This window comes from Lemur catta, chromosome 13 (genome assembly GCF_020740605.2).
Source record: "Lemur catta isolate mLemCat1 chromosome 13, mLemCat1.pri, whole genome shotgun sequence".
Taxonomy (NCBI): Eukaryota; Metazoa; Chordata; class Mammalia; order Primates; family Lemuridae; genus Lemur; species Lemur catta.
In genome coordinates, this window is record NC_059140.1 from 71266235 (window position 1) to 71285934 (window position 19700).

The window sequence follows — 19700 nt, forward strand, 5'->3', positions numbered from 1 at the left end:
TTTAGCATAGGAACAAAACTTAAGCCCCTAGACATATCATATATATCAGGTGTCAGCAAACTTTTTCTGTGAAGGCCAAATAGTAAATATTTTAGACTTTGGTGGCTATAAGTTTCTGTCACAACCACTGAACTCTGCCACGTAGTGCAAAAGTAACCACAGATAATACATAAACAAATGGGCTTGGCTGCCTTCCAATGAAACTATTTACTTGTCCCAAGATGTGTATGTGTATGTGTGTGTGTGTGTGCATGCACAGGGATGCAGGCACATAAGTGTAAGAGAAGGAGAGAAAGAAACTACAAATCTATGCACACACGTACACACAAATATGTCTAAAGATTTAAAAAAAACTTGAGGGGAAATTATTTTAGATGTACATTCATGATCCTTTATAATTCCAAAATATAAAAATTACTAAAAGCTGAAAGCTTCTGTATAAGATTGTCACAAACTTAATTATCAGCAACATTTCAGCTAAATTATGTCATGCTATTTATAATATTTATTCCATTTAGTGTGAATATCATATGTATCACTGTAGGCATGTTAATGTATTTAACTAATGTGCTATCCCAGCCTTCCATGGAGATGCTGTGAAATATACATATATGCATCCATTACCTTTCTTAAATCCCAAAATATCTAAATGCAAAATACATCTAGCTCTAAGATATGAACAAGGGATTTCAGGTATTTATTAAAAGAAATATGATTTAGCTTTTTAAAAGTCAGAAATCAGTGGTAGTATCTTATCTGAGATATTCTGAAAGATAAAGAAATTAATATTATTAATTTCAATTTCAATTTCAAAGTAATTTGATATTACACCTTTCCCATGGAAACCTCCTATGTTTAGAAGAACTAAAAATCCATTTCCATATGAAGATGGCTGACTAAATGCTTTTAAATTGTAATTGTATTGATACAGCCTAGGAATCTTATTGACTGTGAATATTTTTTTCTTTTTAATATAAAGTTTTGCTTCTGCTGAGAATTTTTTGCATAATCACAGGGCTGAAGTTCATAACATTCATGGAAAATTCTTCTACAGAGTGATAGATTGCAATAAAAAATGAATCTATGGTGATGGTTCCACATAGAATTTTACTAGTGATCTGACTGTAATATGAACTGAGCTGAAGAAAATACTCTAATGGCATTATTAGCAATATTATCAACCCATTAACTGTGAAACACTCTCCCAAGTTTACTCTTTCGTTATTTATGCCACAGAAACCACATGTTTGTGCTATCTTAACAAACATGTCTTATCAGAGGAAATATTATGGCAAATTCTTGATGTTCAGTGTTGCTCTTGGCTCCATGTGACTTTCACTTCTGTTTGCAGCCCATTGAAATATTATTTTTGCATTTACACATACTAAATATGGATTACAATTTCCAAATTGCATGCTATTAGTTAAGTTTTCGGTTGGCTATCTCTTGAGATATTTTCATTTAAATAATTTATTTAAGTAACTATAATTATGCCACTGCTCTAGGTCTTGAACTGAGTAAGGATCTATGAGAAATTCAGAAATGATAGAGTCTTTGGTCTCAAGAAGCTGAGAGCCTAGTTACAGAGATAAGGAATGTAAATATATATTTATGAAAGAATCTAGAGAATATTGTGCTAAAAAAGGAATTACAGAAAAAGCACTAAACCTCCAAAAAATATCATAAAATTATTTTTGAGGTTTGCATGAGATACTTTTATCCATAGTATAACTCAAGTTTCCATTACAGAAGGTGATTGACCTGAGTGTCTTGCCCTTTTCTTGACTTCCTGATCTAATCACAACAGCAATGAATAAGGATGAAATAAGGGAAATAGGAGACATTTTCACTATCATAAATCATCTGGATCTTGATATTCTCTTTGGGTTAAATTTGATTATAGAAGCAATTGTTATTCCCATATCACTCCTCTGCATCAACTCTCTTCTTTGCTCCCTGAGCTCCTTGAAATTTCAAAAGCTTTAATTAAATTCTAAAACTACTAACCTATGTCTGGTTCAAATTTTGACATTGCTTAAGACAGACTTTGGTTCAAAATAATTATTAAGAATGATACATGTATTTTAACCATGTACATCATTTCAAGAAATGTCAATAATCAAAAGTGGGGAAAAATATACTAAGTTAAATAGTCATACAATTACATGGATAGTTACATTTAAATAAAAATGTCTATAGTAATGCCTTCATATTAAAAATAATTTATATTGTATAAAATATGGTCTTCTCCTTTTAAACATAATATATATAAATGTACAATTTGTATAGAAGCAAAATACTTAAATTCTGACTTTCATTTATTTTAATTCTCAAATGAATATATTTAACAATTTTTTTTTTTTTTTTTTTAAGACAGAGTCTCGCTGTGTTGCCCAGGCTAGAGTGAGTGCCGTGGCATCAGCCTAGCTCACAGCAACCTCAAACTCCTGGGCTTAAATGATCCTACTGCCTCAGCCTACCGAGTAGCTGGTACTACAGGCATGCGCCACCATGCCTGGCTAATTTTTTCTATATATATATTTTAGTTGGCCAGATAATTTATTTCTATTTTTAGTAGAGACGGGGTCTCACTCTTGCTGAGGCTGGTCTCAAACTCCTGACCTTGAGCAATCCACCCGCCTCGGCCTCCCAGAGTGCTAGGATTATAGGCGTGAGCCACCTCGCCCGGCCTATATTTAACAATTTTAAGATCTCAAATTTAAATAAATTTAAAGTTGCTTTTATAATAATATACATCTTTAAGTTCTTTATTTTTGTATTCAGAAAAAACACTGGTGTTTTTTCTTTCAAATACTTAAATATACCATGTAAAATGGAAATACTATGTATCACTTTTCATAATGCATCATGAAGTCAAAGATGAAAACTGGGAAACATAATTACAATAGTAAAAGGAAATTACTTGATAATTATTGTTGTGATCAAGGCATAAACAGCAAAAAAAAAAAAAAAAAAATGGCTTTAGGTTAAGGTAGGCTCAAGTAGAGGTCAGCTAGGTGAACCTCCCTGAGAAAACAAATTAGATCTTCACAAAGCTCCTCATCTGTGCTCAAAGCAATAAATTCACAAATCTGACCCAAAATGAATTATCTTTACTGAATCTTCTATTTAAAATAAAACATTAGAGATGAGTAATCAGTGTAGTTTTATTTATTCTTAGGAATGAAATAGGTTCTTGGAAGTTCCTTCAATTTTACAACATTGAAGATATTCTCAAAAGTCACAGAAATTATTATAAACATATAATTCAACCCAAGGAATAATTTATTGGGATAATATGCCATACATTATATAGACAAAATGTACCTGTCACTGAATTAACAAGATTATTTTGCCTAACCAGAAAATCTTATACCCAACTCACAAATATCCACAACTCAGAGTGAGAGCTTAGAGTCAAATTATATATTATATAGTGGAACATGGTCCAATAATGACATAGTAAAAAAGTCAGCATATGAGTTGCTTTGTAATAAAAAAAAACACTTCTAGCATAAAATATTAGGCCTAGTTATAAACTAAAAGTAAATAGCACTTTTATTTATTCAAACCCCTCTTACGGTAAGACATTGATCTACTACAAATATTAGTTACCTTCTGAAATTATATGAACTGGGAAATCTACAAATGGTACCAAACAAATGGCCAAAAAAATGTCTGTTAAAAAGAGAGGATCTAGTCATTTCCAAGAATTAAAGGCATTCAGTGACTCAGTTCTATAAACAGTATTGTATACTTACTATATGCCAGGACACAAATATGAAACAGATATGTTCCGTGTGCCAGAGAAGCTTAAATTCTAATGTAGGTTACAGGCAGGTAAACTGATCAGTTTAATGCAAGGAGACCAACTATTATCTCAGAACCATTTCAGGATGTTGACTTGGTAAGCAAGCTAAATGATGTTAATAAAGTAAGTCCTATTGTGATTATAAGAAAATGGTAGAATTAAGAAATGCCAACAGGAAATATTTAACTTGGAGTAATATTTAGTTATTAATTTCTAGGGAAAACTGACTTACTTGCATGATCAACAAATACAAATGATTTTACTCAGTTTATAAAATAGAATCTGTTTATATTAATATAAGCATCTTCTACTCCTTGGAGTATATCTAGCCCCAAGAATTCTTTCTATAACAAAACAAATATGTAAATAGGAAACATTTAATACAAGAATATTTTTTAGTGTAAATGATTCATTGTACTGCTGTTGAAATTACCTGCATAATCTCTTAAAGTAACTAGTTTAATGTTAAAATAATAATATGTTTAATTAGAAGAATACTTTGGTTGGACTCAGTATAATTAGAATAATCCTACTGAATGCAGAGTGAACATTTTAGGTATGGATAATCACATGTATATCCCTAGAAGTTAATTAATACACACATACATAAAATCAATACTAAAAAATTCCAAATAATCTAAAAATTAGAAAATATTTTCTTATGTATTAATATTTCCCTTTAAAAAACCAACCTGACACACGCATGATGGTCAACATGAGCACAGAGGAGCAGACAGAGGAAATGGACAACTTCTCCAGGTGTGTGTTTTAGGAAATGTCCATTCCCTCAGCTTATTTTTCTCAGGCTTATTTAGCAAGAGTTGATTCTTAAGGGCTTATTTCTCTTGTGCTCCAGGGTCTACCTATGTGGTAGCAACTCTGCCTAATTAAGGAGCATCTGTAATGGGGAAAATTGTGTTTTGATACCTGAGAGGGACAGACTGGAGACTGATGGTCACAGATGACATGCCCTGGGCCTGACCTCACAGTCTGAAACTAGAGACCAAGGAACAACATATCTAGACAGCATAGATATGTTTCCAGGACCAGGAAAAAGTCTGCCTGTATACATTCTATTTAGTTGTATTGTTCTTTTCAACTCAAATTAGGTGGATATTACTAATAATCTGAATGTTAGTCATAAACCAGTTAGTTCTTACATTTATCTCCAAATATTTTAATATAACGGTTTACCCTCAGCTCCCAGAGATAGACAATTTTATTAGCATTATAGCATTCTTTAATCTGGATCTTTTTTTTTTTTCATTAAGTCAAAGAAGTTCTTGACTGAAAATTAGAACATCTGGTTTTAGTGTCGTCTTTACAAACTAGCTGTGTGTACCTGAGCTAAGACATTTGCCTTTCTTAACACCAAATTTCCTTGTTGGTAAATACTACATAAATGATTTAATAACTTTTCTTATTATAATCTACAGCAATATATTTTACACCATGATCCACTACATACAACTGAAACAAATATTTTACTAAATAGTACTTCCTCTCACTGTGACATTCTGATCTATGCTATGCTATGGCATGGCATGCCATTAAAAAACATTGGTCAGGGCTTGCTTTACTTTGTAACAGGGGTCCCCAACCTATGGTGAGTTGTATAATTATTTCATTATGTATTACAATGTAATAATAATAGAAATAAAGTGCACAACAAATGTAATGTGCTTGAATCATCCCAAAACCATGCCCCCTGCCCCGGTCCATGGAAAAATTGTCTTCCATTAAAACAGTCCCTGGTGCCCAAATAGTTGGGGACCTCTGCTCTATAACATTGTACCACTAATGGGTCACAACCTGCAGTCTGAAAATCAATTCACTAGAGCTGGCCCACCTCCCATTTTCATATGGCACACAAGCTAGAAACAGTTTTTACATTTTAAGGTTACTGGAAAAACAGAAAGGTTCATGGTTGTGCAGGCTATAAAGAAGTATGGCATCAGCATGTGGCTCTGGTGAGAAACTCAGGCTGTCTCCCCTAATGGCAGAAGGGGAAGGCCAGCCAGCATGTGCATCTGTCACATGGTGAGACAGGAAGCAAGAGAGAGAGAGAGAGGGAGAGAGAGAGGAGGAGGTGCCAGTGTCTTTTCAACAACCACTTGCAGGAGAATGAGAATTCACTCTCTCAAGAATGGCACCAAGCCATTCATGAGGGATCTGCCCTCATGACCCAAACACCTCTCATTAGGCCCCACCTCCAAACAACAACATAAGGTTTGGAAGGTCAAGTAGAGTATTTCTTTTATTTATTTTTATTGACAGATAAAATTGCATGTATTAATCATGTACAACATGATATTTTAAAATATATATACACTGTGGAATGACTAAATCTAGCTATTTAACATATCCATTACCTCATCTAGTTATCATTTTTGTGTGTAGAACACTGTACATTCACTATTATAGCATTTTTCAAAAATACAGTACAGGTGACCCTTGAACAACACAGGTTTGACCTGCAATGGGTCCACTTATATGTGGATTTTCTTCTGTATCTGTCACCCTGAGACAGCAAGACCAACCTCTCTTCTCTCTTCTTCCTCTTCCTCTTCAGCCTACTCAACATGAAGATAATGAGGATGAAGACCATTATCATGACCCATTTTCACTTAATAGTAAATATATTTCCTCTTACAATTTTCATAGTAATATTTTCTATTCTCTAGCTTACTTTATTGTAAGAATAGAGTATATAATACATATGGTAGACAAAATATGTGTTAATCAAATGTTTATATTATTAGTAAGGCTTCTGGTCAACAGCAGGCTATTAGTAGTTAAATTTTGGGGAGTCAAGTTATATGGGATTTTCAACTGCATGGGTGGTCAATGGCCTTAACCTCCAAGTTGTTCAAGGGTCACCTGTATATTGTTAAAAACAGTCACCACAATGTACAACAGATCTCTTGAATTCCTCTCATCTAAATGAAATTTTGTATCCTTTGACCATCATCTCACCAACTCTCACTGACCCAACCACCCCAGTCCCTGGTAAGCCATATGCCACACTCTACTTCTATGAGATCAACTTTTATAGATTCCATTTGAGTGAGATCATGCAGTATTTGTCTTTCTGTACCTGGCTTATTTCACTCAACACAATGTCCTCCAGTTTTATCCATACTGTTGAAAATGGAAGGATTTCCTTCTTCTTTATAACTGAATAATATTCCATTGTGTACATATACTACATTTTCTTTATTCATTCATCTGCAATGAACATTTAGATTCATTCCCTATCTTGGCTATTGTGAATAATGCCACAATAAACATGGGAATGCAAATATCTCTTTGACACACTGATTTCATTTCCACTGGATATATACCCAGAAACGGGAGTTCTATTTTTAACCTTTTGAGGAACCTCCATGTTGTTTTCCATAATGGCTGTACTATTAATAATTATACATTCCTGCCAATGGTATGCAAAGGTTCCCTTTTCTCCGTATCCTCAAAAATGTTTTTCTCTTTTTGATAACAGTCATTCTAAGAGTGAGGCGGTATCTCATTGTGGTTCAATTTTGCATTTCTCTAATGATTAGTGATGTGGAACATTTTTTTCATAAGCCTGTGGACCATCTACATGTCTTTTTTTGAGAAATGTCTATTCAGATCCTCTGTTTATTTTTTAATGAGGTTATTTGTTTCATGCTATTGAGTTCCTTACATATTTTGAATATTAACCTCTTATCAGATGTATAGGTTTGCAAATATGTTCTCCCATTCCGTCGGTTATTTCTTCACTTTTTTGGCTGTTTCCTTTGCTGTGTGGAAGCTTTTTAATTTGATGTAATCCTATTTATCTGTTTTTGCTTTGGTAAGAAATAAAAACTATAGAAAGTTATATAAGTTAAATATTTTTGAAGCTTTTATAATGTAATTTTAATTGTTTAACAACTTTATAACAAGACTATTACTCCTGAAGATTCTGGCTAGAATTGGTGCAATATTAACCAAATGCTTTTATCTAGAGGCAAAGTGCTTACATATACTATTGTAATCATTTCCCCCCAAAAATGGGAGAAATAAGATCATGTTATTTTATCATTTTTACCTAATCAGAAAATTAGACAAGGACCCAGCTATTGAAGAGATATAGTAAAATATAAGATGTAAGTGATGATATTATGGTTGGCAAGAGAAACAAAAAGTGCATGTGACTAGATTAATTTCCAACACAATGTCCATGACTAAATAACCAGGAATCATCAATTTTATTCATCTTGGACCATAAAATAACTTTATAACTTCATCAAAAGTGTGAGCCTATCAACTGACAATCTTAATATACCATTCTTTTATTTTTTTATTAATACTTCTGACTTATAGAAATGTATAGAATATAGATCAAGGGTCAGCAATTTTCTTTAGGGGTCGAAGAGTAAATATTTTAGACTTGTGTGGGCTACATGTTCTCTGTTGAAATCAATCAACTATGCCATTGTAGCAATCTAGATAATACATAAAAGGATGGCCTACTTGTATTCCAATAAAACTTCATTTAAAAAAATAGGTGGCTGCCAGATTTGGCTGCCAGGCCATAATTTGCTGAAACCTGGTATAGACCATAAAATGATAATGATCAACAGCCATATCAACACCCAGTTTAAGAAGTATAGGCATACCTTGGAGATATTGTAGGTTCAATTATAGACCACTGGAATAAAGCGAGTCACATAAATTTTCGGGTTTCCCAGTACATATAAAAGTTAGGTTTATACTATACTGTAGTCTATTAAGTGTATAATAGCATTATGTTTTAAAATACCATGTACATACCTGAATTAAAAAAGACTGTTGCTTAAAAATGCTAATACAGAAACAGAAAGTAAACACATACTGTTGGGAAAAAGGTGCTGATCAACATACGGGGTTGCTGCAAACTTCCAATTTCTTAACGCAATTATCTACAAAGTACAATAAGCAAAGCATATTATTAATAAAAGAAGTATGCCTGTGTATAAATTTTAGAGTTATGGCACAGATACCATTCCCCAGATTTGGGAACTATTGTAAATTATCATCTCTATTCACATTTTTATACTTTTACCACTTATGAATGTATCCCTAAACAAGATATAGCATCCTTAGCCATGGATTAAGCTTTTTTGGTCAATATTAATTTTATGAAATTCTATTTCACCACTGTATAGCATTACATTATAACCAGATAATTAAATTATCTAATTTTCTGTCAATATACATTTAGGTTGTTTCCAGAATGTCCTTGGTTAAAAACACTATTGTTATAAGTATTTTATATCTGTTTGTATACATATGCAAAAATTACTCCGAGGTATATTTCTAAGAGTGAAAGTGCTGAGTCAGACTTCACAAGATAATGCAAAATGATTCCTCAAAGTGATTGTATCAATTTACACTCCCACTAGAAGATTCTACACCCTTCTCATACATGAATTTTAAGTATAAATTTTATACCAATTGGATGGGAGTGAAATTATTTCACTTTGGCTTTATTATTCATTTACATTGTAACTGCAAATAAGGCCAAAGTTTTTTTTTACTGACCACTTCTATTTTCTCCATCTGAAAATTACGAGTTTTGTTTTTGCCCATTTTTCTATAGAATTGTGTTTTTCTTGTTGATTGGTAAGAGGTTTTTGTGTAATCTAGATAGCAACCATTGTTGATTATTAGTGTTAGAAATATCTTTCCAGTCTGTGGGTGAACTATTCACTTTTATTAAAAATGTAGTAAAATACACATAACATAAAAATTACCATCTTAACCATTTTTAAGTATACAGTCAGTAGTGTTAAGTATGTTCACATTGTTGTGCAATCTCTAGAAAGTTTTCATCTTGCAAAACTGAAACGCTATACCCATTAAGCAACTCCCCATTTTCCACTACCCATAGCCACTGGCAAATACCATTCTACTTTCTGTTTCTATGAATTTGACTACTCTAGATAACTCAATAAGTGGAATTTTACAGTATTTTTGTTTCTGTGACTTGGTTATTTCACTTAGCATAATGTCTTCAAGAGCACATCCATGTGTGGTAGCATGTGTCAGAATTTCATTTCTTTTTAAGACTGAATAATATTTTGTATGTATATACTATATTTTGTTTATCAACCTACTTGTTGATGGACACTTGGGTTGCTTCCAACTCTTGGCTACTTTGAATAATGCTGCTATGAACATAGGCCATAAATATATCTTGGAAACCTTACTTTAAATTATTTTAGATATACACCCAGAAATGAAATTGCTGGATCATATGATAATTCTATTTTTAATTTTTTGAAGAAATGCCATACTATTTTCTATACTGGCTGCTCCATTTTACATTCCCATTAACAGTGTGCAAGATTTACAATTTCTCCATATCCTTGCCAATATTTGTTATTTCATATATTTTTTAATAGTAGTTATCTTATTGGGTATGACGTGGTTTTGACTCTATCATTTTTAAATTGAGTTATTTATTGAGTTTTGTTGTTGAATTGTATGAGCTCTTATATATTGTGAATACTAAGCCTTTAACAGACACATGGTTTGCAAATATTTTCCACCTTCCCAAAGGTTGCCTTTTACTCTATTGATTGTGCCCTTTGATACACAGAAATTTTAAATTTTGCTGTAGTCCAATTTATTTATTTTTGCTTTTTGCCTGTGCTTTTGGTCTTATACTGAAGAAATCACTGCCAAATACAATGTCATAAAGCTTTTATCCTTTGTTTTGTTCTAAGAGTTTTAAAGTTTTAGGTCGTTGATGCATTTTGAGTTCATTTTTGTACAGAGAGTGAGGAAAGAGCCCAAAACTATTCTTCTGCATGTGGACATTAAGTTTTCTTAACACCATTTGTTGGTAAGACTGTCTTTTCCCCATTGAATGGTCTTAGAAGCCATGTTGAAAATCATTTGACCATATATGTGAGAGGTTTTTTTTTTTTTTTTCCCCTGGGCTAGAGATTCTATTCTATTGGTCAATATGTCTGTCTTTATGCCAGTTCCACACTGTTTTGATTACTGTAACTCTGTAGTAAGTTTTGCAATTAGGCAGTGTGAGCCCATCAGCTTTGTTCTGTTCAAGACTGTGTTGGTTATTCGAAGTACCTTGAGATTCCATATGAATTCTAGGATGGTTTTATTATTTCTACATAAAAATTGATCAACTGAGATGATCATGTGGGTTTTTTTCCCCTTCTTTCTGTTGATGTAGTGTATTACATTGATCAATTTTCATATACTGAATTATCCTTACATTCCAGGAATACATTTCACTTGGTTATGGCATATAATTCTTTTAACATGTGGCTGAATTCAGTCTCCTAGTATTTTGTTGATAATTTCTGTATTAACGTTTGTAAGGGATATTGATTTTGTAGATTTATTTACAGTCTGTGTTAGATTTTATTATCAGGGTAATGCTGACCTCATATAATGAGTTTGCAAGTATTCTCTTCCTTTCAATTTTTTGAATGAGTTTGAGGTGGACTGGTGTTAATTATTCTTAAATGTTTGGAAGAATGCACCAGTAAAGCTATTTGATCCTGGACTTTTCTTTTTTAGGAGATTTTGATTATTGATTGAAAAAAATCCTTACTTGTTGTAGATCTGTTTAAGTTTTGTTTCTTCATGATTAAGTTTGGGTAGGCTGTGTGTTATTCACTTTCTCCAGATCATCCAATTTGCTGGTGTACGATTGTTCATAGTATTCTCTTATAATCAATCAATTCTCCTCTTTCATTTCTGATTTTATTTATTAGAATCTTCTCTCTTTTTTTCTTAATCTAGCTAAAGTTTTGTTGATTTTTTTTTATCTTTTCAATGAAATCAACTCTTGTTTTTTAGTGATTTTATCTATCGTTTTTCTATTGTATATTTTGTTTATCTCTGCTCCAATCTTTACTGTTCCCTTTTTTCAGTTATCTTTGGGTTTACTTTGTGTTTCTTTTTCTAGTTCTCTAAGTCATAAATGTAGGTTGTTGACTTGAGATCTTTTCACAATGTGTTTATAGCTATACGTTTTCCTCTTAGCATTGCTTTCCCCTCATCCCATAGTTTTGGTATGTTCTGTTTCAGTTTTCATCTGCCTTAAAATATTTTCTAATTTCCCTTGTGATTTCTTCCTTGACCATTAGTTATTTAGAGTATGTTGTTTAATTTCCACATAATTGTGGATTTTCCAAATTTCCTTCTGCTATTGATTTCTAGTTTCATTTCATTTTGATTTAAAAAATACTTTGTAAGATTTCAATCATTTTAAATGAATTAAGACTTGTTTTGTGGACTAAAATATGGTTTATCCTGAAGGATGTTCCATGTGCACTTGAGAAAAATGTGAATTCTATTGTTGTTGTGTAAAGTGTTCTGTATATGTCTGTCGGGTCCAATTGGTCTATAGTGTGTTCAAGTCATCTACTTCCTGACTGAATTTCTGTCTGGTTGTTTTATCCATTATTGAAACTGGGATATGAATGTCTCCTACTATTTTGTAAATCTTTTTCTCCCTTTAATTCTGTCAATACTTGATTCTATTATATATTTATGAAATCTGATATATATATGCATATAAATTTATAATTGTTGTATCTTCTTAGTGAATAGATCCTTTTATTCTTTATAATATATTGTCTTCCTTTGTCTCATATAACAATTTTGACATAAGTTTATTTTGTTTTATATTAGTATAACTACCCCTGATGTTTTAGTTACCATTTGAATATAATCTTTTTCTACCCTTTCACTTTCAACCTATAAAAGTATATGTCCTTAGATTTAAAATGAGTCCCTTAGAGACAGCATATAGTTGGTTCGGGACATTTTTTATCCATTCAGCCACAGTCTATGTCTTTTGATTGGGGAGTTTAATACATTTACATTTTAAGAGATTACCGGGAAGAATGAACTGTTTGTTGACATTTTGTCACTGTTTTCTGTAGGTGTTATTGTATTTTTGTCACTCCTTTCTTCTTTTACCGCCTTCCTTTGTGTTTAGTTAAATTTTATTGGAATGTGCTTTGACTCCCTTCTTTTTCTCTTTTGGTATTTTCTACAGATATTTCCTTTGTAATTATCATGTGGATTACATAGAACACCTTGAAGTTATAACAATCCATTTGAAACTGAACAACTTAACTTCAATCACATATAAAAACTACTCCTTTACAGCTCAGTCACTTTCATTTTTTATGTTACTGATGTCACAAAGTATATTTTTATATAGGGTACACCCATTAGCATAGATTCATAGTTTTTTTCTTCACATTTTTAGCTTTTAAATCTTATAAAAGAATAGTGGAACCAAAATAATAATAGTTTTCATACTTGTCCATATGTTTACTGGAGAACTTTATATTTTCGTATGGCTTTAAGTTACTGTCTAGAATCCTCTTCTTTCAAATTGAAGAACATTTTAATCTATAATTTTTGAATAAAAATACAAATATTCAAGTTTTTCTAATTATGTGTCCATACTGCTGCTATGACTCATCCATGAGTGATATGCGGCTTCTTGACTAGGCTCATTCCTTTTATAGTAACATTTCAGAGATATCGTATTTCAGTGGAGGTGGAGATTTCATGCTATATTTATATACTTTTAAAAACTGCTAGTCCTAAAAACTATAAATATTCTTGAGTATTATGTGGTTTTAATAAAATATATATTAATGCCACTAAAAGTACAGTAGACATTTTAGTGAAATTGAAATTTCCTGCACTGCTACTATCTCCTTTTAAAATGTTTCAACTTATATATAGTTCCTAAATCATAGTCCTGGCTGAACTATTCAGATTCTCTCTTGACAGCCAGATGATGAAAGATATTTACATTAAAAACACACTCAGATTCAGGGCTGGCATAGTGGTGTGCTATGCTGGGCCATGTTCTGATGACTAAGGAAGGAAACCCAGTCTGGGAGAGAAGTGAGAACCTGAGTATATACACAGAGAAAAGCAAAGACAGCTTCACAGCTATGAAGTTGCCTTGACTGTCACCAGAGTATCCTTGGTTACTGACTCTCCTCTCCCACTTCCAGGATGACTGAAGTCTAACCATATTTACTTCCACTCCACTCTGCTAGCAAAAATACACCCACACGCAACATCCTTAAACATCCTCTCTTATGAGGAACTTGGGGGACTGCTGCTTCTTTATTACTACTGATAACTTTGGCCCACTGTAGACCTTAGGACTCCTGAAGAAAAAGGATCAGTATCTAATCCACTTCCTGATACTCAGCACCCAATCCACAACTGGCCCTGCTTCCTTAAATCCAAACTCTAAAATATGCTCTTCTCAACTCTCTTTCAGAGAAGTCCTAGAGTTTCTCTGGAGGGCATTCTCCATTGCCAAATGGAGCAAGCCAAATAAATCTAACAATTTTGGAACACAGGTTGTTTTGTCATCTTTGGCTGGTTAAGTTTTGATACTTGCCTACATTCGCACTCTTAGTAATTTTTATGTATTAGTTTGTAAATTGAAAAATAGAATTTTCTTAGAGAAAGTTTAGCAAGCTTCAAATAACTGTCTTCAAAAATCCTTAATTATTGCTAAGAGAAACACACACCAAAAACTACCTAAAAATAGATACTGTTGATGAATGATCTTAAAAGACCTGAACTACATTGTTCTAAAATCATACAATCATAAATTTAACACAAGCTGACTAATAAAAGTGATAGACAAATTAAGAAAGTAAAACGACCTTAATTTAGCTTGTATTTTAAAGGATATAGATAATAAAAAGTACCAATGATTATTCCATAAGAAAAAACTTAAACACAAATACATGTGTGAATCAAGAAAAACTCAATACAAAACATCAAATAAAAATGCAATTCAAATATATTTTGTGATTAACTGAAATTAAGAGTAATTTCCTTTTCATTTTGTAAGACATTTAATTCTCTTCAGTTACCTAAATTCAGTTTTGTTCCTACCATATACATATATACGATAAAGTCAAAGGCAGTGATATCTATTTATTATAAGCACTATTTCTTAAACAGAAATATTCAATACCTAGGGTAAAGATATTTTCATCATGTAAATGTCCTGGGTTCTTCACAATAGTCTGATAGTTTTTCTTCTTAGGGGAGAGGAATAGCATATTAAATTGGCAAAAGACGAGAAATAGAGGGAGAGGAAAAAAGAAATGATGAATAAGAGTACATGCTCAAGAATGAGAAGTTGAAAGGACATGCATTTCTATAGGTTGGGATAGAGAGCAAGAATGGGCCCTGGAGGAGTATTGTAGCAAACTCATGGGTATGCATAATTATCAATACTGGGAATTCTCACCAACATTTTATCAATCTTCCCTTATTTTCAAAATTTACCTCTACTAAAAATTAGTAACAAAAATAATGTTCTATTCAAATACAAGGGAAAAATTACAGAATATTTTATGTACCAGAATCTAGTCTAGGCAATGGCAATATAAATAATATTTCCTATATACAATAAGTGAAAAATAATTTTATTAATATTATATAATAAAATGCCACAGGAGCACAGAAGAGAAGGCATTAATTTGGCTTAAGGAACATGCTTTCATGACTCAAAGGATGAGTATAATTTGGGAGAGAGAAAAAAGAAAAATGATTCAATGTAGAAGGAAGAGTTGTACAAAAACAAGGAGACGTGATAGTGTGTAACCTGTTTACATGTTTAAGAAATGTCTTCTACAGTAAGTCGAAAGAAAGGTTATGACCAAATAAATTGTGCAGGATTACTGAATGTTGTTCTGTTATACAGCAATACTTGTTCGATTTTTGGATTGTATGGACTAGCAAAAATTCAGAGCACCATATCTTAGGGTTGTCAACTTTTTATTTTGTCAAGTAATAGCATTAAAAAACAAAACTCAAAACCTACAAATCTACCATTTGCTATCATTATTTTATTTTTAAAAAAGTCATTCAACATCGGCAAAGAAGGACATGAATATTACATCCATCTGGTTTTACAAATAGGATACATTAAAATTCTTTGAATATTGAAAAGTTACAAAATAAAATGGATTCTGCCAGGGTAACACAAAATATATTTCTGTATCTAACTTGTTTCAATATTTTATTTCTAACATAGTCATTCTTTAAAAAATCCGGGTTCACCTGGATGCACTGATAGAGACAAATTCTCAAAGCTCTTTCCACTCAAGTTACAATATTTGATGTAAACTTAGAGAAATCCAAGAAAAATACCTCGATAGAGCTCAATAGAGACAAATTCTCAAAGCTCTTTCCACTCAAGTTACAATATTTGATGTAAACTTAGAGAAATCCAAGAAAAATACCTCTCAATTAACAGCCATTTCTCCTACCTTCTCTCTGCACTGATGAGGAGAAATTGTAAGAAACAGTCTGGGTTTGTGACTATGGAAAATTCTGGAAAGCAACTACACACAGGTGGTCCTGACTGGCCAACAAAGAGCAGTTAAAAAGTTACTTGAGAATAATTCTTTAGAACCTAAAATTGTCACAACCTGTCATTTAGAAATCAGTAATATGATTCTTATAACTAAGCATAATTCTGCCTTTGCTAAGACTGCTAGAATACTTGTGCAGAATGTATGACTTAATTTTAGTAACAGTACACGACCCATTACTAACATTACATTGCTAACTTTATTCTTTGTTCCACTTTATTATGTCTTTGATCAGTATTTATAAATTTCTATAAATTTGTCAAATCATTTTAGGAAAAGAAATACAGAGAAAGTAAAAGGCTTTTATTTTCTAGGGAATGAAGAAACATTTAAGATTTGTTTTTTTCAATAATATTTACAAAATTTTTATTATAAAAATAACACATATTACAGAAAAGTATGTAAATAAAACTAAAAATAATCAGCATTCTTTCTCCTCTGTATAATTCTAAGGAAATCAAAAGAATTAAAAAAAAAAAAAAAACAAGTCAAAAAGAACCAACTGATAACCTAGTGCCTTTTGGAATCCATAACTATGATACTTCCACTTTTAGCTAGCATAATATTTATGCTACCTTGGAAGGATCTTAAATATGGCTAGAAATAACATTTGTAATATTAATAATATTTAGCAAACGGGGCTCCAAATTAATATTGTTTTCAGAAATCATCAATTCTCACCAAGTAATTGTAAGTATCAAATTTGAGGGAGAAGAGATTTAAAGAAAAATCATATTTTTATCTCAAATGTTTACACTAATAGTAATGTTAATAAAAAATATTAGCAACAAAATAAATAAATTTAGGAGGAAAGGCAATTTGATAGAAAAGATGAGTAAATTTTGGATAAACTGAGGCTGAGGTATCAATGGAATATCCAGCTGGAGATGCTCATGTTAGGTTGCTCAAAATATGTCTGGAATTCAGAAGACTGGGTTGAGCTGTTACAGCAGTTAAGTAGAGGAAGGGAACACACTATCCTTTCAAAAATGTTATGTTCTTGTAAAACTGACAGAAAGTCTTTAGAAGCTGGTAGGGTAAGACCAGGTATACTATACATAACTACCTTACTGATCCAGACGGGAGGGCCCGTGCCCTGCAAAGTGATCGGTAAGTCACCTAGTTTCACTTCCCACTGTACCTTGTATATACTTTCATTACAGCATGTATCATATTGCATTTGAATTATTGGGTTTTACGTCTGCCCATTAGAATGTAAGCTCCTAAAAGGTAATCATCATGTCTTTTAAATCCTGGAACTAAGGAGGCAAATATTTATTTTTGAATAAATCAATAAATACACAATTTTGTACAATCAATCCTACACATCTAGAATGAATCTATTTAAATTATAGACACAATCTGTGGCCAAGGAATAGTTTTTAAGTTTCTAAGAACTTTTATGTTCATTTTCGGGCTGCTTTAAATTACCATGATTCTTCTCTGAGGCCTGTTCTTTGAAACATTTTCTATTTTACTTTGAAGGTAGAGTAATAATAATAATCATCATTATTATGACAATGACAATGGTAGCATCCAAAGTGACATCCCTACTCTTCTCAAAACTGCAACAGTCCCCCATACCACACTAGTTAAAGCCAAAGACCTCATTACCTCTCTTGGCTTAATATCCAGCCACTCTCCTTTTGGTTCATATGACACTGGCATTTTTTCTGTTCTTTGATCATGCCAAAAATGTCCATCTACCCCATTTTATGGTCAATACACTCACTATTCTCTCCACCCAGAACATTCTTCTACAAGTAAGTTGTATGTCACCTCCTTTAAATTCTTGCACAAATGTAACATTTACTATGAGTCTTATTTAAAATTGATCACATTCTTTAAAACTACAACCTAACCCTACCAATCTATAATCCCAATCCCCTCTGTTGTAGTAGTTATCCTTTTACATATTATTACTATCGTCTAACATGTTATATAATTTAATTGTTCATTTGGTTTAATGCTTATTTATTGTCTTTCCTTGTTAGAATATAAACTCCACAAGGGCAGGGATCTTTGTCTGATATTCACTACTATATCCCAAGTACCTAATAGTATTTAGCCCAGAGCAGGAACTCGGTATTTTTGAAAAAATGAGTAGTCCACTATGTGCCATTGTTCTAAGCTTAATATGTATTGTGTAATTTAATCCTCATAACAACCCTGGAGTGCTATCATTGACCACATTTCTAAAAAGGAAATGAAGATACAAAGTGGCTAAGTAATTCACAGAGGCCACAGAGCTAAGAAGTAGTAGAAGTAGGATTCAAATGCTGTTGGCTCCCAGAGACTGAATTAACTATTAACTGTCTTTCCAATAGAAACAATGTGTAGAAGCAGTTGGAACAATGACAGAACAGGCACAGGAAAACTTCCTTGCTTCTACAGTAGACAGGATGTGAAAAGCGAAAAAAATATACAAGGCAGCTAAATCCAAGCACTACCTGAAGTGGCACCTAAAGCCATTATTCACCTACAGGATCATCTTAATATTGATTACCCTTTTCTAAAGCTTAGAACTATTGATAAGACAAAATTTTTTATAAAGAAATAAGACTTCTGTTAACCATATTTTTCAAAACCACTCTCCTAATGCAAGTTTATAAATTAAATCTTCACCACAATTAATTTATCTTCTTTGCCTTCTTACTCTAGTTAAGCTGCTGGTGAGACCATAACAGCTTCTTCTATTTCCAATTGAGTATTTCTTCAGATTTTTAATGTCTTGTCAGTTAAGATTCTTATATTACAAACGTTATGTGAATACAAAGTAACTTAAAGAAGCATTGTTCTCAGAAGAAAATTTTAGGGATCATTGCTTAGTAAACATACTATCCTAATGAGAAGACACACAGCAGCCTGACAGACTGGGATTAAAGAGCCAGTGGCTCCCATTCTGATACCTTTTCAATGTTCTTCATTTTCAAAGTTCTCTTATTGGCATTGACTATGCAAATATGTTATTTTAAAAAAAAAATAGAAAGGAGAAAGCATATATTGAGTAACTTCTTAGAATTTGTGGAAGCAATGTCTTTACATTCTTTATATTCCTCCACAAGCACAAATTATGCCATGGTTAACACATACATTATAGGAAACTAAAATAATTAGAATAGAGAGAGAAATCATACCTTCTATCAATAGCTCTTGTCCATGACTGCCAAGAAGTGTACGAGATAGGAATGGGGCAAAGTCTACAAAAATTTCACGAAGAAGAGGAGCAACTTTTTCTAAAGCTCTTTCAAGTTTTGCAGTGATGCTGTTGAAATTAAGACATAAAGACTAATAAATATAATTCAATATAAAATGTTGAATAAACTTTATTTCTAAATTAAAATCTCCAATATTAGAAAAGTCCAATTCTAGCCCATGGAATAATAACGAGCTTCATATAGAAGGGACACCCTGTACAGTTTCACATATAGTCTTGGGATACTCAAAAGATTATGGCTAAATTAGAA

General features: G+C 32.2%; 1 protein-coding gene across 12 annotated transcripts in view; it reads right to left on the reverse strand.

Moving 5' to 3' along the window:
* The window catches only part of NBEA (neurobeachin), a 562035-nt gene that overhangs the window by 325188 nt on the left and 217147 nt on the right, over positions 1-19700 (reverse strand). For 11 of the 12 annotated variants that reach the window (XM_045567190.1, XM_045567200.1, XM_045567192.1 and 8 more), the window contains one exon: positions 19371-19498. The exons of the other annotated variant lie outside the window; for it this stretch is intronic. In XM_045567190.1, coding sequence (XP_045423146.1) covers positions 19371-19498 — 128 coding nt within the window. The remainder of the gene's footprint in view (positions 1-19370; positions 19499-19700) is intronic. 12 annotated transcript variants of the gene reach the window in all.